We start from the raw sequence: 23,453 nt of genomic DNA on the forward strand, positions 1-23,453 counted from the left end.
GACTACTCTGCTCAACCTTAGTCCCATGGCTTCCTTCCACATGGTTTTGGTCTTCTACACTATTTAATATTCAGTTTAATCATCAGTCTTTTCCTGATGTGTTTGTATGTGCACTCTCCAACAGCAGTACCTCTATTGATCTCTACAGACTCTGGCTTAGCTTATTCTTTAGGCTTCTGGACTATTGCCTCTACCTGTATCCACTCTCCAAGTCCACTCTCCAAGTCCAACTCCATGGAACCTAGTCTTTGTCCCCAACCCCTCAACTGGCATATGGATGAATGAGCTTACCCAGAATAGTTCATTCTAAACTGTGGAGCTTTATGAATGTGCCAGCCAAGTTTGAATGAGCTGCAAAATATATCTGGATATCTAAACAGGTTGATTTGCCTTTATGGAGTTAGGTAATATTGGATAACAGTGTTGGTGAATGTCTGCCAAAGACCTTAAATCATAACAAAATTGATATGGTACTTTTTATTCCTGGATATTAGACCCACAAGCTAATCTGTTTCCTAAGACAGTGGTCCCCAACCACCCGCTCTAGAACCAGTCTTCAGCTTTTTAGGAACTAGGCCATAAGAAATGAAGCTCACAGCCTGAGCTCAACCTCCTATCCCATCCCAACCCCCCCTTCACAAAACTGGTCCATGGTGCCAAAAAGGTTGGGCACCACTGTCTTAAGAGTACTCTTATCCATAATTTTTCTGCCTAGCCTCTAAATTCCCGGGGGCAATATTAACATCCAATTCATCTTTATAATAGGTGCTCATTATTGATTCATGTTCCAACAGCCAAGTAAGAGAAAAGCTAGTAAAATGTTTAAGTTTACCATATGACTTAAAACACTGTAATTCTAAGTAATATATTTGTAAAAGTATTTAGGGTTGGTCACAACTGAAACAGTGGATCCATAAATTAGTAGAAATGTATAAATTTATTGTTAAAGTCACACATTACAGGAATGATCTGTCCAAAGGAAAAAAAAATTCACTCAAAATAAAAATATACAATGTAAATAAACAACTACCCATCATATTTTTTTGGTGTACTTGTTATGAAAAATATCCACTGTTGTTTCATGACATGGTCTTAAATCAAAGTCACAATATCCAAGGGAGAAACGACTCTAAGAAGAGAAGAAAAGAGGTTTTTTTTTAAACAAAAAGAACAAAAGCCATGTTGTTAAAATGATACAAAAAGAGTGCTACCCACTCGTATGGCTATATCCTACCTGTGGTTTCTTAAAATAATCCAGTCCCCTTCCAATCTTAATCACCCATCCATTGTCGAACCTATTGAAATTAGTATACAGTATTATATTCCAGGCAGTTATGTAGACAATAATCAAAGCTGTAGGGTATGAAGTGTCAGCAAATCCTCCCTAAGACAAATCATTTCCTCCAGCAGAATGAATTGAACCAAACCTGGAGCAAAATGTCCACAAAACAATGGGTTGATTTAATTAGCTGATACAGTTTAACAATCACATTAAAACTTACTCTTGAATTTCAGCTTGCTGATAAAACTTCCTGGTTGCCAATATGTGGTTTCAAAGTACAGTCAAGCAGCCTATAGTAGTGTTTCAGGGTCTGTCCTACCTAGCAATGGGTAAAGTAAACAGGAAGGGCTCTGGATCCTGACCTCTCCTTCAACCACAGCAGCTGCATTTTCATGTTTTGCATTTAGGTTGTGCTTAAGTTTTCACTAAAACTGAGGGCGCCATTGCTATAAATGTAGGAAAGCCACTATGCTAAACAGAGGAAACATACCACTAAAAATCTGCACATATTATTTCCTCATAGACACAGCATACTGTCACACCTACTAGAGTATTTTACAAACTAAGTAAAGCCACATTAAATAAATATCAGTATCACCAGAAAAGGAAATAAATTCCCTCAATACTATAATACAATATGTATAGTTGAACAGACAGAAAGGAATTTTCTATTTTCCTTTCTGTCATACAACATGTAAATTATATTCCATTAGGAAATATGAAACTCACATACAGGACAAAATAAGCCAGACTATTTTCCTTCAAAAGTGAAAAGATACAATAATTAAGCTTTATTTAAAAACTTCAATATTTAGACACTTTGCCTCCTCACACATCCAAAAGGAGGACAACAACAAATTTAAAAACAAAAAATAACCAGAAATTCTAGAAAATAGAACTGAATGGAAGTCCAACAACCAAGAAGTTAAAGTAGAAACATCCAGATGGTAGAAGGGGCAGAGACAGGCAGCAGGGATGGAGTAGACTCGCAGCAAGGCAGCAGCTGGAGGACAAGGCAGTCCCACATTCATGTGCAGATAAAATGGGAGAAACACTGGTCAGTGAGACAGACTGAGCAACCCAGGGTTCCAGTGCAGGGAAATAAAGCCTCAAAACCTCTGACTATAAAAACCTGTGGGGGGGGGGGGTGCAGCAGTGGGAGAAACTCCCAGACTCTCAGGAGAGTTCATTGGAGAGACCACAGGGTCCTTAAAGGTACACAAACCCACCGACCCTAGAATCAGCACCAGAAGAGCCCAATGTGCTTGTGGGTATCGGGGAAAGTGACTGAAAGCCAGTCTGGAGCTGAGCATGTGGCATCATTTCCTCTTGGACTGCTCCCCCACATACAGAGCCACAATGCATCCAGGTGTGTTGCCCTACCCTGGTGAATACCTAAGGCTCCACCACTTACTACATAATAGGCACACCCAGACAAAAAATATGGCCCAAATTAAAGAATATATCAAAGCTCCAGAAAAAATACAACTAAGCGATGAAGAGATAACTAACCTATCAGATGCACAGTTCAAAACACTGGTCATCAAGATGTTCACAGAAATGTTTGATGTGGTCCCAAAATAGAGGAAAAATGAAAGCTATGCAAAGTGAAATAAAAATATACAGGGAATCAACAGTGAAGGGAAGAAAACTTGGACTCAACGATTTGCAGCAGAAGGAAGACATAAACATTGAACCAGAACAGAATGAAGAAACAATAATTCAAGAAAATGAGACTTCCGCCAAGATGGAGGTATAGGTGGATGTGCCGTGCCTTCTCACACAACCAAGTTTAGGGACAACTAAATATTAGCATCAGAAAACACAACCAGAACACGGGAAATTGAACTTTTCGGAAGACCGTTAACAACAAATTCTTCAGCCCGACTGGTAAGGGGCGAAACCGGCGTCTGGTGAGGGATTGCACAGGAGGGCTCGGTCGGACCCGGCGAGGAATCCAGACGCGCGAATCCAGACGCACAGGTTCCAAACGCAGGATTGGACCTAGTGAGCGACTGCAGAGGAGACAGTGGGGAGGCGGTGCAGCGTGTTGACTGCGGTTGCCTAGTTACGCGCGAGCGGACAGGCGAGGGAGTGGGCAGTTGGACCGGCTGCAGCGGTAGCGGCAGCAGCGATAGAGGGCGCTGCCATTTCCCCGCTCTGACCACGCCCCCACATACAGCGTCACAACCCAGCGACCTGGGAGTCCAAGGCACCGCTTCTCACATTTAAAGGGCCAGAACAGACCAAAAATGTCGCAGGAAGACCTCAAAGCCCCAGAGATAAATCTAAGCAACGAAGAAATAGCAAAACTCTCAGACGCACAGTTTAAAACACTGGTCATCAGGATCCTTACAGATCTGGTTGATTATAGCCACAAATTAGAGAAACATATGAAGGCTAAACTAATTGAAATGAATGGAATTCCACAGGAAACCCATAGCGATGAAAAGGAAACTGGGACTCAAATCAATGGAGTGGACCAGAAGAAAGCAAATAATGGCCAAACAGAAAAGAGTCAAGGAGCAAGAATTCAAAGAAATGAGGAGAGTCTTAGGAACCTCCAGGACATCTTTAAACGCTCCAATATCCGAATTATAGGGGTACCAGAAGGGGGAAAGGATCAGCCACCAGTGGAAAACTTATTTGAACAAATAATAAAAGAAAATTTCCCCAATCTGGCAAAGGAAATAGACTTCCAGGAAATCCAAGAAGCTCAGAGAGTACCAAAAAAGTTGGACTCAAGAAGAAACACACCAAGGCACATCATAATTACATTAGCCAAAATTAAAATGAAGGAGAGAATCCTAGAAGCAGCAAGAGCTAAGGGGACAATCACCTACAAAGGAGTCCCCATCAGACTGTCAGCAGATTTCTCAAAAGAGACCTTACAGGCAAGAAGGGGCTGGAAAGAAATATTCCAAGTCATGAAATCTAAAGACCTACAACCAAGATTGCTCTATCCAGCAAAACTTTCATTTAGAATGGAAGGACAGATAAGGTGCTTCTCAGATAAGATCAAATTCAAGGAGTTCATCATCACCAAGCCCTTATTATATGAAATGTTAAAGGGACTTATCTAAGAAAAAGAAGTTAAAGAAACATGAACAGTGAAAGAACAACAAGCTCACAGTTATTAACAACCACACTTAAAACGAAAGCAAACTAAAAGGACAGCTAGATCAGGAGTGGAAACATAGAAATGAAGATCTCAAGGAGGGTTAGCAACAGGGGAGTGGGAGGAGGAGATGGGGGGAGAAGGTACAGAAAATAAGTAGCATAGACAGTAGATAGAAAATAGATGGGGGGGGGCAAGAATAGCATGGGAAATATAGAACCTAAAGGACTTGAGACACATGGACATAAACTAAAGGGGGGTAATGGTGGGGATGGGGGGGCAGGGTGGAGGGGAATGAAGGGGGGGAATAGAACAACTGTAACAGCATAATCAATTTTAAAAAATAAATTAAATAAATAAATAAATTACTTGTATAAAAAAAAAAGAAAAGAAAATGAGGAAAGGCTTAGGAACCTCCTGGACAACTTTAAATGTTCCAAATCTGAATCATAGGGTTGCCAGAAGGAGAAGAGGAAGAGCAAGAAATGGAAAACTTATTTGAAACCATAATGAAGGAGAACTTCCCCAATCGAGCAAAGAAAATAGACTTGGAGGAAGTCTTGGAAGCTCATAGAATCCCAGAGAAGTTGGGCCCCAGGAAACACACACCAACCACATCATAATTACATTACCCAAGATTAAAGAGAAGGAGAGAATCTTAAAAGTATCAGGGGGAAAGGAGACAGTTATCCTCAAAGGAGTTCCCATAACACTATCAGTTGATTTCTCAAAAGAAACCTTGCAGGCAAGAAGGGGCTGGAAAGTATTCACAATCGTCAAAGGCAAGAACCTATATGCCAGACACCTCTATCCAGCAAAGCTATCATTTAGAATGGAAGGGCAGATAAAGTGCTTCCCAGAGAAGGTCAAGTTAAAGGAGTTCATCATCACCTAGCCTTTATTATATGAAATGTTAAAGGGACTTATCTGAGAAAAAGAAGATCACAATTACAAACAGTAAAATGACAACAAACTCTCAACTCTCAGCAATTAAACCTAAAAAACAAAAACAAACTAAGCAAACAACTGGAACAGGAACAGATTCACAGACATGGAGATCATATGGAGGGTTATCAATGAGGCAGGGAAGGGGATAGAATGGGGGAAAAGGTACAGGGAATAAGAAGCATAAATGGTAGGTACAAAATAGGCGGAACTTAAGAATACTATGAGAAATGGAGAAATCAAAGAACTTATATGTATGATCCGTGGACATGAATTAAGATGGGGGAATGATGGTGGTAGGTGGGTAATAGGACACAAGGGAATAAAGGGAGAAAAAAATGGGACAACTGTAATAGCATAATCAATAAAATATATTAAAACAAAAACAAACAAAATACATAACCTCAAACATGTCCCAGAATCAAGTAGGAATGATGGATGGGCCAAATGACCTTAAAAATCCATGCAGCCCCAAGATTGTATTATATTGTGTATGTTTTTTAAAAATTATCCACAATATTGATTTATTCATATTCAAATAAATTGGTTCCATTTCTTAACAATAATGCTTTTATTGATGATGATGATTGATGATGTCAAGCAAACCATCTCAGTTGCTGTGATGTAAATATTTAATGCAGTGATGATATTTATTAGGTAAAAGCATGAGATTTGAAGGCAGAGAGTCCTGGGTTCAGATACCATCAAACGTTAATCAGCTGTGCAAAGTCATATAATATATTTCATTTGTTTGAGCTGCAGTCTTCTAGTTTTCAAAGTGAGAATAACAACAGTGCTAGAGATTTCCACCAAGATGGAGGCATAGGTGGAAGCACTGTGCCTTCTCCCACAACTAAGTTTAAAAACAACAAAAGTTTTAGCAAAAAAACACTGCCAAACCACAGTAAATTGAACTACACGAAAGTCCGACAACAATGGACCCTTCAGCCAAACTGGTAAGAGGGGCACAGCCAGCAGCAGAGCCGGGTCAGGCAGGAAAGATTCACCAGACCAACCCGGGCACACAACCCACGTGCGCCAAAAGCCATGGGTGGATCCCAGGTGTGGAGAAGCGGGCGGACCCACTGAGGGCACAAGGAGGTGGCCCCACTGAGGGCTGATCGAGGTCACACATTCACACACAGATAAACCAGTGAAGGAGCTAGCAGAGAGACAAACCTTGCAGGCCCCAGCGGGAGGAAGTGGCAGAGGGAACCACCATTGTCCCTCTCTGACCCTGCCCCCACATACAGCATCACATTTCAGCGACCTGGGTGGCCCCGCCCTGGTGAACAACTAAGGCTCTACTCCTCATACCTAACAGGCACGAACAGATCAAAACATGGCTCAAGAACAACTCAGAGCCCCAGAGCCCATAACTCTAAGTGACCAAGAAATAGCCAAACTTTCAGATGCACAGTTCAAAACACTGGTGATCAGGATGCTCACAGAACTGGCTGATTTTAGTCACAAATTAGAGGAACATATGAAGGCTAAACTAATTGAAATGAATGGAAATACACAGGAAACCCATAGTAATGGAAAGGAAACTGGGACTCAAATCAAAGGAGTGGACCAAAGGAGGGAAAAAATGACCAAACAGAAAAGGATGAAGAAACAAGAATTAAAAAAAAATGAGGAGAGGCTTAGGAACCTTCAGGACATCTTTAAACATTCCAACATTCGAATTATAGGGGCGCCAGAAGGGGAAGAGGAACAGCCACCAGTGGAAAACTTATTTGAACAAATAATAAAGGAGAACTTCCCCAATCTGGCAAAGGAAATAGACTTCCAGGAAATCCAGGAAGCTCAGAGAGTCCCAAAGAAGTTGGACCCAAGAAGGAACACACCAAGGCACATCATCATTACATTAGCCAAGATTAAAATGAAGGAGAGAATCCTAGAAGCAGCAAGAAATAAGGGGACAGTCACCTACAAAGGAGCTCCCATCAGACTGTCAGCTGATTTCTCAAAAGAGACCTTACAGGCAAGAAGGGGCTGGAAAGAAGTATTCCAAGTCATGAAATCCAAAGACCTACATCCAAGATTGCTCTATCCAGCAAAGCTTTCATTTAGAATGGAAGGAGAGATAAAGTGTTTCTCAGATAAGATCAAATTCAAGGAGTTCATCATCACCAAGCCCTTATTATATGAAATGTTAAAGGGACTTACCTAAGAAAAAGAAGATAAAAAAGATGAACAGTAAAAGGACAGCAAACTCACAGTTATTAAGAACCACACCTAAAACAAAAGCAAACTAAGAGGGCAACTACATCAGGAGCAGAACCATAGAAATGAAGATCACATGGAGGGTTAGCAACAGGGGAGTGGGAGAAGGAGAAAGGGGGAGAAGGTACAGAAAATAAGTAGCATAGATGGTAGGTAGAAAATAGATGGGGGGAGGGCAAGAATAGTATGGGAAATATAGAATCTAAAGAACTTGAGACATGTGGTCATAAACTAAAGGGGGGGACGGTAGGGGAGGGGGTATACAGGGTGGAGGGAAATGAAGGGGGAAATAGAACAATTGTAATGGCATAATTAATAAAATATATTTTTAAAATAACAGTGCTTACATTATAATTTTTATGACTATTAAAAGAGCTCTTGGATATTTAAAAGTAAATTAATATTTAAATAGTCACGCACAATTATATAAAACTTAAAAATAAGTATTTTTCGACTGCATAAAAGTTAAAATATTACTATACACTAACCTAATTTCTCGGTCATGTATTGAAGAAGAGTATTCTAATTCCAACAGCACTCCATGATTCCTGAGTGACTCTTTTATTTCTTTCAGGCCACAAATTTGCTGCTGTTTCCCACTGCCCTGTTAATAAGGGAAAAAATGCAATTTTCTGTCTCAGTTATTAATATTTCAAATTATCCCTGAGCTATGCAATGTGTATCACAGGTGAATTAAAATCGAAAGATTCTAGATTAGTTTCAATGTCTTTTAATTTCAAAGAAGCAACCAAAGAACATGAAATGGCTTATGAGCAGTTATTTTTATCAAGAGTAAGTGTTTTTTCTAATGTAAACATAACACAACTCTGTTCTATCTCCTGAGATGTATTTTAGTAAAGCTGTTTAGTTATTCGGATGGGGCTGGCTTGTTCTCAAATTATTCCTAGAAATTGAATTATTTAGAAGCATTCCAGTGTAAGTCAAAATCAAGAGAGAGATGCCCACTATTATGCTTTGATCCCCCAGAATGCCAATACAATCAATCAAGAAAAAGAGATACAAATACTAACTGGTAGAAGGAAAATGAAATGAAATTGTCAATAGTGCAGAGAGCATGCCTGCCTCCTAGAACATCCAAGAGACTAAACTGACAAAGTATTGGAATAAGAGAGTTTAGCAAAGTGGCCAAATTCAAGGTATAAGATACTAAAATCAACAGCATTTTCTGAGGTGTTTTATGCCCACTGTTAGATAGTAAGTTCACCACCAAGAAAAGAGATCTAGCCGAAGCATTATGTCCAGTTTCCCTTGCTTGAACTGTATCTTATAGCTGAATGAAATGAAGTTAAAGAAGAGTAAATATGCCTTCAGATACCTACTTCATCCAGGGAGGTGAGAAGATGAATCGTTTTTACTTTACATGGTCCCTTAATAAGCATCTCACAAAAGCGAAGAAAGTTATACAGCTGAAAAATATTAGGATGAGTTACTACTAACTCATACATTTTAAATAACATTTCATCATATGTTAGTTTGTTTCACTTACCTGATGAGTTTGTCTAATGTAGGGATCTTCTACCCAAACTTCTTTAACTGTTTCATTAAGGTATTCTTGAAAAAGTGTCTCATAACTGAAACCTGTTGCATTCTCCTCTATTTTGATTTCCTTGTGATATTTTCCATCTATAAAACACAAGCTTTAATTTTAAAAAATCCAGTGGTAACTTTTATCAGGATCAGACACAAATTAATTTTTAACTTATTTATTTAAATTAAATTTTTTGTTCAAGTATAGTTTTAGATCTTTTACTCCCATCCCAGTCCACCCCCCAAGTGCTTCCTACCTCCTTCCCATTTCTACTCACCTTAGTTGTTGTCCATGTGTCCTTTATACTAGTTCCTGTAAACCCTACCCCTTTCCCCCTGAAATTCCCTCCCCTCTCCCCTCCGGTCACTGTCAGCCTGTTCACTATTTCAGTGTCTTTGATTATATTTTCCTTGCTTGTTTTGTTGTTTAGCTTCCTGTTAAAGGTGAGATCATATTGTATTTGTCTTTTACCACCTGGCTTATTTCACTCGGCTTAATGCTTTCCAGTTTCATCCACGCTGTTGCAAAAAGTAGGAGCTCCTCCTTCCTTTCTGCTGCATAGAATTCCATTGTGTAAGTGTACCATAGTTCTTGGATCCATTCATTTACTGATTGGTACCTAGGTTGCTTCTAGCACTTGACTATTGTAAATTATGCTGCTATGAACACTGGGGTGCATAGGTTCTTTGGGACTGGTGTTTCAGGATTCTTAGGATATGATCTTAGCAGCAGTGGAACTGCTGGGTCAAAAGGCAGATCCATTTTTAGTTTTCTGAGAAAATTCCATAGTGGCTGTACCAGTCTGCAATCCCACCAACAGTGCACTAGGGTTCCCTTTTCTCCACAACCTCTCCAGTACTTGTTTGTTGCTTTGTTTATGATCGCCATTCTGACCAGTGTGAAGTGGTATCTCATTGTGGTTTTAATTTGCACCTCTCTAATAGCTAGTGATATTGAGCATCTTTTCATGTCTCTGGATCCTCTGTATGTCCTTCTTGGAGAAATGTCTGTTCAAGTCCTTGGCCCACTTTTTAATTGGGTTGCCTGTCTTCTCAGAATGGAGTCGTGTAGTTCTTTGTATATTTTGGATATTAAACCCTTGTGTGAGGTATCACTGGCAAATATGTTTTCCTAGACATTTCTGTTTGTCTCTTTTTATTTTAATACTGTTTTCTTTAGCTGTACAGAAGCTTTTAATTTTGATGAAATCCCATTTGTTTATTCTTTCCTGTATGTCCCTTGCTCTAGGTGACATATCAGGAAAAATGTTGCTGTGTGAAATATCTGAGATTTTCCTGCCAGTGGAAAATATCACAATCTCCTCTAGGGCTTTGATGGTGTCACGGCTTATATTTGTCTTTTATCCACCTTGAATTTATTTTGCTGTATGGTGTAAATTGGTGCTCAGGTTTAATTTTTTTGCATGTAGCTGTCCAGTTCTCCAAACACCATTTGTTGAAGAGGCTACTATTAGTCCATTTTATGTTGCTGCCCCTTTGGTCGAATATTAATTGACTGTAGAGACTTTGGTTTATTTCTCGGCTCTCTGTTCTGTTCCATTGGTCTTTGTGCCTGTTTTTAAGCCAGTACCAGGGTATTTTGATTACAGTGGCCTTGTAATACAGTTTGGTATTACAAGGTATCGTGATCCCTCCTACTTTGTTCTTCTTTCTCAAAATTAAAGCAGCTGCTATTCGGGCTTGTTTATGGTTCCATATAAATTTTTGAAGTGTTTGTTCTATGTCTATGAAATATGCCATTGGTACTTTAATAGGTATTACGTTGAATCTGTAAATTGCTTTAGGTAGTATGGACATTTTGATGATGTTAATTCTTTCAATCCATGAACACAGTATATGTTTCCATTTGTTTGTGTCTTCCTTGATTTCTTTCCTCAGTGTTGTGTAGATTTCTGCATACAGGTCTCTTACCTCCTTGGTTAGGTATATTCCCAGATATTTTATTTTTGTTTTTGCTATATCGAATGGGAATTTTTTCTTGATTTCTGCTTCTGCTGATTCATTGTTAGTATACAAAAATGTCTTTGATTTCTGGATATTGACTTTGTAACCCACTGTTTGCCAAATTCATTAATTAGTTTGAGCAGTTTTTTTGGTAGAGTCTATAGGATTTTCCATGTACACTATCATGTTGTCTGCAAACAATGACAGTTTTGTTTTCTCCTTTCTGATTTGGATGCCTTTTATTTCCTTTTCTTGTCTGATCACTGTGGCTAAAACTTACAATACTATATTGAATAGAAGTGGTAAAGTGGACAACCTTGTCTTGTTCCTGATCATAGTGGAAAGGATTTTAGTATGATGTTGGCTGTAGGTCTCTCACCTATGGCCCCTTATATTGAGGAATGCTCCCTCTATTCCCACTGTGCTGAGTACCTTTACCATAAATGGGTGTTGTACCTTATCAAAAGCTTTTTCTGCATCTATTGTTACGATCATGTGGTTTTTGTTTTTGCTTTTGTTTATGTGATGTATTACATTTACTGATTTGTGAATATTGAAACATCCTTGCATCCCTGGGATGAATCCCACTTGGTCATGGTGTATGATCTTTTTGATGTATTGTTGGATGCAATTTGCTGATATTTTGTTGAGGATTTTAGTGTCTATGTTCATCAGCAATATTGGCCTGAAGTTTTCTTTCTTTGTTGTATCAATTTTGGGATTAGGATGATGCTGGCTTCATAAAAGGAGTTTGGGAGTCTTCCATCATTTTGGATTTTTTGGAATAGTCTGTGAAGAATAGGGGTTAGCTCTTCCTTAAATGCTTTATAGAATTCTCCTGTGAAACTATCTGGTCCAGGGCTTTTGTGTGTCAGGTTTTTTGATTACTGCTTCAATTTCATCTGCTGTTATTGGTCTATTCAGGCATTCTGCCTCTTCTTCATTAAGTTTTGGAACATTACATTTTTCTAGAAATTTGTCCCATTTCAACTAGGTTTTGAAATTTCTTGGTATACAGTTCTTTATAGTAATTTCTTCCAATCCTTTGTATTTCTGTGGTGTCACTTGTAATCTCTCTTTCATTTCTGATTGTGTTTATTTGTGTCCTCTCTCTTTTTTCTTGATGAGCCTGCTTAAAGGTGTGTCGATTTTGTTTACCTTTTCAAAGAACCAGCTCCTGGATTCATTGATCCTTACAATTGTTCTTTTAGTCTCTATGTCATTTAATTCTGCTGTGGTCTTGGTTATTTCCTTCCTTCTACTTGCTCTGGGCTGCCTTTGTTGTTGTTCCTCCAGTTCTTGTAGGCGTAGGGTTAGGCTGTTTGTTTGAAATGTTTCTATCTTTTTTACGTAGGCCTGCATTGCTATGAACTTCCCTCTCAGGACTGTTTTTGCTGTGTCCCATAAGTTTTGGGTTGTCATGAGTTCATTTTCATTTGTTTCCAGAAACTTTTTGATTTCTTCCCTAATTTCATACTTGACCCATTCATTGTTTAATAGCATGCCATTCAAGCTCCATGATTTTGAGTGTTGAGGATTTTTCCTTTGGGGTTGGTTTCCAGTTTCAGTCCCTTGTGGTCAGAGAAAATGCTTGGTATGATTTCAATTTTTTAAAATTTGTTCAGGCTTGTTTTGTGTCCTATAATGTGGTCTGTCTTTGAAAATGTTCCATGTGTCAAATACGCATTTGAAAAGAATGTGTATTTATCTTCTTTGGGATGAAGGGCTGTATATATATATATATATATATCAGTTAAATTCATTTCATCTAGGGTGTTGTTCAATGCCACAATATCTTTGTTGATATTTTGTTTGGAAGATCTGTCCATTTTTGACAGTAGGGTGTTAAAATCCCCTACTATAACTGTGTTGCTGTCAGTATGTTTCTTGAAGTCCTCTAAGATTTTCTTTATATATTTGGGTGCTTCTATGTTGGGTGCATATATATTTACAATGTTTATGTGTTCTTGGTGGATTCTTCCCTTGAATATTATGAAGTGACCTTCTGGGTCTCTCTTTATGTCCCTTTTTTTGAAGTCTGTTTTGTCTGATACCCCATCTTTTTTTTTTTTCCTGTCTATGTGCTTGGAAAATTTGTTTCCAGCCCTTCATGTTCAGTCTGTATAGGTCTTTTGTCCTGACGTTGGTCTCTTGTAGGCAGCATATGTGTGGGTCATGCATTCTTAGCCATTCGGCTATTCTATGTCTTTTGATTGGAGCATTTAATCCACTTATATTTAAGGTTATTATTGCTATGTACTTATTCATTGCCATTTTTGTACTTGTGTTCCTCTCTGTCTCTCTCTTTTCCTTCTTTTCCTTAAAGCAGGCCCTTTAGCATCTCTTGCAGAACTGGTTTGGTGCAGGTGTATTCTTTTAGACTTCTTTTGTCTTGGAAGCTGTTTATTTGGCTTTCTGTCTTGATTGAGAGCCTTGCTGGGTAAAGTAGCCTTGGTTGCAGGCCTCTGGTTCTCATTACTTGGAATATTTCTTGCCATTCTGTTCTTGGTTAGAGCGTTTCCATTGAGAAGTCAGCAGCTAACCTTATTGAGGCTCCCTTGTATGTTACTTCCTTTCTCTCGCTGCATTTTAAGAATCTCTGTTTGTCTTGGAATTTTGCCATTTTAATGAGGATGTGTTTTGAAGTGGGCCTCTTTTGGGTCCTCTGGATTGGGACTGCCTGTGTTTCCTGGATTTGTGTGACTTTTTCTCTCACCAAATTAAAGAAGTTTTCCATCATTACTTTTTCAAATAGGTTTTCTATCCCTTGCTCTTCTTCTCCTTCTGGTATCCTTATTATTCGGATATTATTACATTTCATATTGTCTTACATTTTCTTAATCCCTCTTCATTCTTTCTGAGCCTCTTTTCCTTTCCTTGCTCTTTCTGGGTGTTTCTTTCTACCTTGTCCTCCAACTCGCTGATCTGATCTTCTGCTTCATTGATCCTGCTTTTGATTCCTTCCACTGCATTCTTTAGGTCAGAAATCATATTCTTCATTTCCTCTCAGCCCTTGCTGATTGTTTCTGTTTCCTTCTTCATGTTGATATAGTTTGTAGTGAGTTCACTGTAGTTCCCCTGTAGTTTCTAATAGCTCATTGTTAGCTCTTTGAACTTCCTGATAACCAGTGCTTTGAATTCAATATCTGATTGTTGACTTGCCTCTATTTCATCTAGCATTCTTTCTGAGGCTTCCTCCTTTCCTTTCATCTTGGGATTGTTTCTTTGTCTTCTCATTGTTTGTGAGACTATTCTTGTTAGCATCAGTCTTACATTAATTTGTTCTCGCTGCCTGGGTTTATGGTGTGAACTTCTGTGGTGTAATACCTGTGAGATTCAGTGGTGTAGTCTCCTTGATCTCCCATGCTCACTGGTCTTGGGCTGTCCGTTAAGTTGGCTCTGTGTTTGTCTTTATGTTTTGATTGTTTTGGGGTCTTTCCTTTGTGGGTCCTTCCCACCAGCTGGTTAACTGATGGCACCTCTGTCCACCACCTGTTGTAATTTATTGTGTTGGTGAGGGCAGGTTGAGTTGAAGCTAGTTCTTCTGTGTGTACAAGGTTTTGAGGATTCTCTTTTGCTCTTGTTCAGTTGTTTGTACTGGGTAGTTTCTTCACTATTTAGTTGTATTTCCAGATAAGTCTTGGATTTCCAAGGACCCTGTGGCAGGCCCTTGGCTCCCAAAGAGTCCGTGAAGGGGGGTTTCCACTCCCTTCTTCACCTTCTTCTGTTGTTATCTATTGGTGGTTCCTTTCTTGTTGGGTTTCCTCTTCCAGTGGGTATTGTGGTGTTCACAGCTTCCACCTACTCTTTTTTTGTGATCAGTTGGAGGGGAAGGCAAAATGGTTTATGACAGCAGGAGAGTATTCTATGATATTTACAGTAGCAGCCAGTAGAGAAGAGATAGGAGATCTTTAGGCCATGTATAGTGTTAACTGTAATCTTCAACCCAACAAGCCACTTTTAAGAAAGGATGGACAGAAGATAAGACTCTTGTTGGAGAGGGAAGGCTTGTGAGTTGGATCTAGAAAGCAGTGAGGTTGTGGGAGGTCAGATTCTGAGGTAAGGTGAGAGTAAAGGATAGTAAATAGGTGTAGTGTGTGAGAGAATAGAGTTAACCACTACAGTAATATAGTTCAGGAAACTGTGAAGTGAGCTCAGATCCCAAAGGGATGTTGTAAAGTATTTACAATTATATGGAACGGTTATTATTTACAATAATATTAGAACAACAATCATATGACAGAATCTGTGTGATCTGGATAACATGAATAGGAGGTATAGAACTTTGAGTAGTGTGCTAAAGGAACACAAATAATGTGAAGGATAGTAAATGAGCAATACACTGTGGAAGAGAGAACAGGGGAAACCTGTCAAATGATACAATATAACCAGCCAAGGCAAAGAAGACTATACAGAAAGAGAAGGAATACAGAGATACTATTAAAATAAAAGATGTAAGAATAATGAAAAAATAATAATACAAATATGCAGTAACTTTTATTTTCTCTGCAATAGCAAAGTGAAATTTGTCTGTCTCTACTGTTGGGATGCCCCCTCTTTGGGTCCAGCTCTGGTCTTTTTGCAGTTCCAAGTTTTTTGTCTCACTTGTGGGTAAAAAAAAAAGGCAGGAAAAGGGAGGAGGAGATAAGTTTGGAACAAAAGGAAGAAGGAAGGAAAGAGAGGAAAAACGTATTGAAAGATAAAACAATAATACAATTAAAAAAATAAAAGATTACTTAAAGAAAAAAACACCTCTTATTGGTTTCAAACAGGCCAAATCAGTTTTTCTGGTCTCACTGGCTGCAGCAGGCTGAGGGGTGATTGGTGTGGCCTTTCTCCCTTCCCAATGTGTACTCAGCCAGTCTTGCAAGCACTCTCCCAAGAGCTAGTCTGGTGTCTCTCCCCAGTGCCCCACCCAAGGGATCCAGGTTTTCTTCAGAGCACTCTTTTCCCAGGGGTCATCGCCATGGGCCGGGGTGCAGGTGCATGCACCCAGCCAGGCTGCCTAGGTCCCAAGGACTTGGGCGGGAACCCTTCCCAGTGCTATGGGGGAACGCAGGGCCTTTTGCCTGGCTGGGTGGGGAGTAGGCCAAGTGGCTGTCACAGGAGAATCCCCCAAACAGTTTTAGTTTTTGAGAAATTCCTTGTACTCAAGCCTGCCGCTCAGTACAGCCCAATTCTCCAGCCAGACCGGTGACTATCCAGGTCAGAGCCCAACACTGAGACTGTCAGCTCTCCCAAGCCGGCAACCACAGACTCCGCGAGTGATCACAGCCCTTGTGTTTGCCTCTTTCTCCTTACTCCCCTCTCTGCAACTTCAAGCAACCAGGTCTCTCCCAGCGTTGCTCAAACCCTGTGTGGCTGGGAGGGAGGGAGCAGATGACCTGGCTCTCTCCCAAGGACCGTGTGGCAGGCCCGCTGCTCCCAAAGAGTCCGTGGTAGACCCGGCACGGGGCGCAGGCTGAGGCTGCCGCCACCCCTGTCTCCGGGCTGGTCCCTGGGACCTTACTGTCCTGTAGCCATCCTTATCATCTGGTTTTTCAGTGTCCACTATAATTTCTGATCTCTTATTTTCATATATACTGGGATACTGTTGGCTGTTTGCTCTGTTGCTCCATAGATCGGCCAGGATTTTCTCCCATGTGTAGGGTGAAGTGGAATCCGCTCTGTCCTACTCCATCTCGATCTTCCCAATATCTCCCAAATTTTTTTAAGTCCTCTACTCAGTACACATTTGTGAATGGCTGCTGTACACAGGCACATGGCAAGATACTACACACAGAGGCAAATAAGGCAAACCATTCGAGAAGTGATTTTGCCTTTACAGAGACCAGGAAAGTAGGAAAGTCCAGAGATTTCTTGGAACAGGTTCTTGAGCTAATTCCTAGAAACCAGGCATTTTATTCAAGAGACGAATGTATGTATAAAGTTATCTGATATTCTTGTCACCGTGAATAGAACTACAAGTTATGACTCAGTGGCTATCTGGTCCTTCTCTTAAGATTTGTCTTTTTGTGTTCTGTAATTTAATAGCTACAGTGAGTATTAAATACATAAATGTAGTATATTATGGAGTTTAGAAGTCTTTCTTAGAACTTGCAGGGAATGTTTTAGGCAGAAATTGACAATACTTTTCAATAATCTGAGCCAAAGACGAGGATGCCAGAAGATGAGTAGGATAGTTCCAATGAGTTTGTTCATTCAAAATGAGTAACTATTGTAAAGGTTATCAAAGATCTTTAAAATTTTTTAAAATATGACCTTTTAATGGGTAGTTCCTAGTCTATATAGCGGTTGCACTGTCAAACTGTTTAAAAAGCAGTAATTTGGATTCTGTTTCTAATATTTTCACAGATACAATGTTAGCAACCATGTGTCCATACTGAAGCCAAGGGCACTGCATAGGTTAATTCAACCCAATGTAGTCAGACACAATGCTGATGTTACTATATCTCATCAATGTTTTAGAGAGAAGTTTCATAGCAGATTTCAGTTTGGGGTTAAGGAAACAAATTTTTTTAAAGATTTTATGTATCTTTAGAGGGGAAGGAGAGAGGGAGAGAAACATCAATGTATGGTTGCTTCTAGTGCATCCCCTACTGGGAACTGGCCTGCAGGAAACTGGCCTGCAACCCAGGCATGTGCCCTGGCTGGGAATTGAACCACGGTCCTCTGGTTCACAGACCTGCACTCAATCCACTGAGCTACACCAGCCAGGTAAGGAAACAATTTTATTCCACTCAACAAGGAGCTCAGTGGGGTATCCTGGGCTGGTACAGAATACTAGGAAGAGGTAGGGAGAGGGCTGTAGTCAGGAGAGCAAGAAAGAGCAGCTGGGGAGCTGGAGGCACTGGCTTTTTAAGGCTGTAGTTCTTTTGGCTGCAGAAAGCAGCTGCAGTGTATACTTCAAACTGTGGCAATGGCCACTTACATTTGTGTGTAAACTAGATACTCAAAAGGAGAGAGCTAATAATAAATAGGGAACAATATTACTGCATCTCTAATAATTAGGAATACTTCTGAAATGTTTCGATTCACAACAAAGCCCCAAAGAAATCCCAGGAGTTTCTTTAGATACCATAATATTTTGGTCATTTTATAAACAGGAATACAAGTTAAATTACAGGATTCACATTCAGTATTCCTGTGTAGTATTAACTTAATCTGGGTGTACACATAAGCTTCAAGGAGATCTGTGAATTATTCCTTAAAACAGCAGGCAAAGTCCTGCAGTATTTATAGCTTTCTTCAGATTCTCAAGAGGGTATCTCCCCACTAACCATCCCCAGCAAACGAACAAATGAAAAAAAAAAGGTAAAAATAGCTTCTGCACAGGAGAGCAGAAATGCAGAGTAACCTGCCAGCTTGCAGGGACCTCACAGAGCTCCAAAGGTAGAGCCAGAAACACTAAGTGAAATGGGCTTTGTCTATAGTGTCTGAACACATTCTCTAAAACAGCCGCTTTACCTTCTTTTTCTTGATCCAAGTATTTCTTTATATTTTCTGCTCTGTCCATGTAGCCAGAAATTTTTTTTCTAAGATTACATTTCTTTGCATCATCTTGGGTGCCTACAAATTAAAAATATATATTTCCAAGTTTCAAAACAGTTTTTCCACTTAGTGTAGGCATTATTTCCAGCTTCCCAAGTCTTCCACACATTTCCTATCCCTTCACCTGGTTTGCCTCAACCCCAAAACACACAATTTTAACTTGATTATTGGTGCACTGAGTATCTGAAGCAGCTTCATTGAGGAGGGGAACTCTGACACTGTGTCTCCATGCTGGATACACCAAATCTGGTAAGGTGGCTCACTACACATCAAACCAGAGTCTGCACACTATTGTGACCTAATCACCCACAGGTTTGAAATCTTATAATCAAAAGAGAGTAAACAATGTCTGTCTTTCTTCCACAAAACCAACTTCTCTTCCAGACTTCTCCATTAGAGTTTTTGCTCAATCATTTTGCTAGCTACCCCTAAATGTAAGGTAATTTTGAATATACATTATCAATGAAATCTTACCCCAAAGTCCCACCCTCCCAAACCCAATCAGTTACCAAATTACTTCTGGTTCCTTCTTTTTTGAAACACTCAGTTTTTTAAAAACGATTTCTAATTAATTTCATATTTATGGAAAGTTACAAAAATAGTACAGACTCCTTTCCCCTAGTATTAATATATCACATAACCAGACCTGGCTGACATAGCTCAGTGGACTGAGTGCAGGTCTGCGAACCAGGGGTCACTGGTTTGATTCCCAGTCAGGACACATGCCTGGGTTGCAGGCCAGGTCCCCAGTAGGAGGCACATGATACACAACCACACACTGCTGTTTCTCTCCCTGTCTTTCTCCTTCCCTTCCTCTCTCTCTAAAAATGAATAAATAAAATCTTTTAAAAATTAAATTAAAAAATATATATGACATAACCACAGTACAATTATCAGAGTTAGGAAATTCAAATTCATACAACACTATTAAATCATCTATAAACCTATTTCCCCAGTTTTTTCACTAAAAAAAAGTTTGTTTTCTGGTCCAGGATCCCACTTGGCATTTAATTGTTATGTCTCCTCCTTTGTGTCCTCCAATTTGTAATAGTTCCTTAGTCTCTCTGCCTTTTGTGACCTTGTCCTTTGGGAAGAACAGTGGTTATTTTGTAGAATGTCTTTCATTTTGGGCTATTGATGTTTTCTCATGATTAGATTGAAGTTACGCTTTTTTGGCAAAAAAGAAATCACAGAAGTGTTGTGCCGCCCTCAGTGGATACATGATGTTGATGTGTCTTATTTCTAGTGATGTTAACTCTGTTCACTTGGTTAAGGTGGAGTTCACAAATCTCTGCACTGTAAAATCATTTACTCTCTCCTTTGTGATTAAGTATCTTGTGGGAGGACATCCTCTTTCTCACCACTCTTTTACCCATTAATTTTAGCCTCCATCGATAGTCCTTGCCAAAAAGTATTACTACATGTTTGCCAAATGGTGATCTTCTGTTACCATCATTCCTATTTATTGATTGGAATTCAACTATAAGGAAGAACTGTTCCTTCTCCCCATCTATTTATTTACTCAATTATTAACTTATATCTATATGGATTCTTGGGTATTTATTTTATTCTATGGGTTGTAATCCAATACTATCATTATTTTCCTGCTCAAATTTTATCAGCTTTGGCTTTGAGAGCTCTTTAATGTTGGTTCCTGTATTTTTTCAACATGCCCCATCATTTTTTAAGCCATTCCTTACTTCCCACCATTCCTTACTGCCTGGTACAAAATGTTTTAAATTCTTCTTGCATTTTCCCTGCCCCAGCCCTGGAAGGAAGCATTTTTCCAAGGAGCCCTGGTTCCTTTTATTGGAGAATGGTATCAAAAAATCAACTTCTGGGTGCTAAGTATGTTCATTGCTACTAGGAAAGTCCTATCACTACATCTAGACCCTTTCAGTCAACACAACTAGAAAGTATATGTAGGTTTATTAATATATACATACAGGCATACTCCAGAGATATTGCAGCTTCAGTTCCAGACCACTGCAATAAAGCAATTACCTCAATAAAGTGAGTCACATGAGTTTTTTGGTTATGTGCCAATGTCAGCAATTCAATATCCATACTGTCTCCTCCTTTTCCTTAATATTGGCATCACCTCCCTGATTTCATTCAGGCCCCTTATCACCTCTCATTTTGATTCCTGCAGAAGCATCTTAACTGGTCTGCTTGACTTCAGTCTATTCAGTTTAATGTGTTTCCTACACCCTTGCCATATTCACTGATTACTTGAGAAATAATCGTTGAGAATTTACTACATGCCAGGCATTGTTCTAAGCACTGGGGTACAGCAATTAATAAAACAGACACAATTCTCCCCTATCATTCAGGTGGGAGGAAAGACTAGGATTGAATTGGTAAAACATGTATGTTAGGTGGTGGTAAATGGTATTAAAGAAAATAAAGGAAGAAGGATGAGGAGTCCTGGGGTGGGGTTGGACTGTTAGCCTGGAGGTCAGGGGAGACCTCACAAAGGAGGTGATACTTGTGTGAAGACTGAGGAGGTCGGGGAGTAAGCCATGCAAATATTTGAGAGAAGAGCATATTCCTAAGAGAGATGAGCCATGAGAAGCAGCTTTAATTACATCATTCCTTGGTTAAAAACTTTAAATGGTTTTTCCTTGTCTATGAAGTGAGATAATTAGTATCTCCTCCAGTCAACTCCATGCACAGTGTCCTGCAAGACCCAATTTACCTTTAATCTTTACTTCTCGCTCTTCCCCTATTAAGACATAAGTTGAACTGAAATGAATCACTTATGTGGTTAAAGGGCACAGACAGAATTTGAACACTATTAACTGAATTTCTGATTTCTGAAATTCTAATTATTCCTCCAAAACCCCTATATCAAAAAAGCCACATCCACCTTTCCACCCCCAAATGACCTTCAACTGTTTAAATCTGCACTGCACTTGTCTACAGCTCTCTCCTGACACTAATCCCCTCTTTTAGAGTTATTTTCCATCCGTACCTTAACCTGTAAAATCATGTCACTGTCTCTGTAACTTATGCAGGATCAGTGGAGCACACTGGCTGTGATCCTCCTGCTTCAGATTCCTAAAGCCCCAGGACCTGAGCAGTGTTCCATCTGACCAATAGTGTACACCATCTCTCTTTTTGGGAGTCAGTACTCCACAGTCTTTAAATCTTTGGTTTCCAATCGTGAGTCTACCAACTGGTAGCAGAATTTGAAAGCAAACTACTTTTTTATGTTTTGAGGATAACATTACCTCCTACTTCACAGGACAACTTAAGTATGAAATGGGATCGTGCTTTTAAAGTGTTCTGCACAGTGCCTAGCCCTCACCACTCATAAATTATGATACTCATTGTTATCATCCTCATAATCATTAAATGGGCCCCACACAAGGCAGTTTTATAGTTGAGGGAAGCACAGAACATTGAAGAGCGCTCTTTGCTGCCTCAAAACTCCTGTAACACATTATAAACAGGCTAAAAGGCAGACAAAAGGGGAGATCTTAGGCCAGACTGTGAGCTACAGGATGAGGGAAACAGAGGCTGGTCTTAATCAATTTAAAACAGTTACTGGGTGTCTACTAAGTACCAAAGATTTCGCTGGTGTTCAGGTTATTTGGGTACTTCAGGACACTGAATAATTCGGAACAGTCTCACCATCCCCACCCACAATCTATTTAGCATTTCTCACACCGAATATCAATCAGTAAGCCTATTTTTCACACAAAAAACCCTTTTTCTTCTACAACTATGTGATTTTATTTTTGTTTACTTTTAATTAAACTGTTTAAACAGAAAAGATTAACAGTGTAATGAACATCCTTATTACACAGAACCTAGATTTTTAAATTGTTAGCGTTTTTGCCCCATTTGATTCCATGCTTCCTCCAGAAGTACTTCAGTCTGCATCTCTAAAAATTAAAAAGTTTTTTAAAAATTAAAATTAAAAAAGTTTTTGAAGAAACTCGACTGCCTAGCAAAGCTAATAAATTTAATGTTACCAAGTCCACATTCTAATTTTCCCAGTTGATTTAAAAATGTCTAGTCTAGGGCCATACCACCCTGAACGCGCCCGATCTGGTCCAATCTCCCAAAAATGTCTTCTAGACCTGGCCAGTGTGGGTCAGTTGGTTGGAGCTCCGACCAGTGACAGTTTCGATTTCCGACTGGTTTCGATTTCCAGTTGGAGCAGAGCCTAGGTTAAGGGGACTGGCGCCCCGCCAGGCACTACGATCCCGGGTCTGGGCGCCCGGGGGTGTACCAATCCTTCTCTCTCCCTTCCTTTTTCTTTCTAAAACCAATAAAAATAAGATGTCCTGAGAGAGGACAAATTTTTTTAAATGTCTTCTACACAATGTTGTTCAAACACAAGTCCTAGCAAGGCTTATATATTTTATTTGGTTACATCTCTTAAAAATCTATAGTAGTACCCCCTGTTTCTTAATGACATCAATCTATTAAAGATAGTATACGTGTAAAATGTGTCACTTTCTGTATTTGCTTCCTCGCGGTGCACAACAGTCATTAACTCTTACACTGCACCTCCGATATAGCTGGGTGCTGCGCCTTTTCTTGTAACCCTTCCCTCCACGGTTCATTGCTCACCTCTCAGAACTTGCAAGAGCAGGTCAATCCCCTCCTGGTAACACACCAGAGCCTGCTGGTATCGGGACTCGGAATCTAGCTCCACCGCTCGCTTTAGCACAGTGGCTGCAGCTATGCTCTCGGAATCCAGCCCCCGCCCAGATTTTGCCATAATTCTAGGAACGGTTCTCTACTTCCAACTCCGCCACAGCCGGACTGGTCCATCGCGCTTCCGGGGGTGATCACGTGACA

General features: G+C 39.7%; 1 protein-coding gene across 2 annotated transcripts; it reads right to left on the minus strand.

Annotated features, from left to right (window-relative positions):
• Positions 1 to 918: 918 nt before the first annotated feature.
• MITD1 (microtubule interacting and trafficking domain containing 1) lies at positions 919 to 23,446 on the minus strand. Of its 2 annotated transcripts, XM_053664559.1 has the most exons (7): positions 23,223 to 23,446; positions 18,555 to 18,656; positions 9,082 to 9,218; positions 8,915 to 9,001; positions 8,063 to 8,178; positions 1,235 to 1,295; positions 921 to 1,129 (listed from the first exon to the last, which is right to left on the minus strand). In XM_053664559.1, the coding sequence occupies exons 1-7, from the start codon at positions 23,371 to 23,373 to the stop codon at positions 1,034 to 1,036; spliced, it is 750 nt and encodes a 249-aa protein (XP_053520534.1). In that variant the 5' UTR covers positions 23,374 to 23,446; the 3' UTR covers positions 921 to 1,033. The 2 variants fall into 2 exon arrangements, with proteins under 2 accessions (XP_053520535.1, XP_053520534.1); XM_053664560.1 differs by lacking the exon at positions 8,915 to 9,001 and having other exon boundaries at positions 919 to 1,129.
• Positions 23,447 to 23,453: the final 7 nt, after the last annotated feature.

The sequence above is a fragment of the Artibeus jamaicensis genome, unplaced genomic scaffold, assembly GCF_021234435.1.
Source record: "Artibeus jamaicensis isolate MK-2021 breed Jamaican fruit bat unplaced genomic scaffold, CSHL_Jam_final contig_384, whole genome shotgun sequence".
NCBI classification, from domain to species: domain Eukaryota; kingdom Metazoa; phylum Chordata; class Mammalia; order Chiroptera; family Phyllostomidae; genus Artibeus; species Artibeus jamaicensis.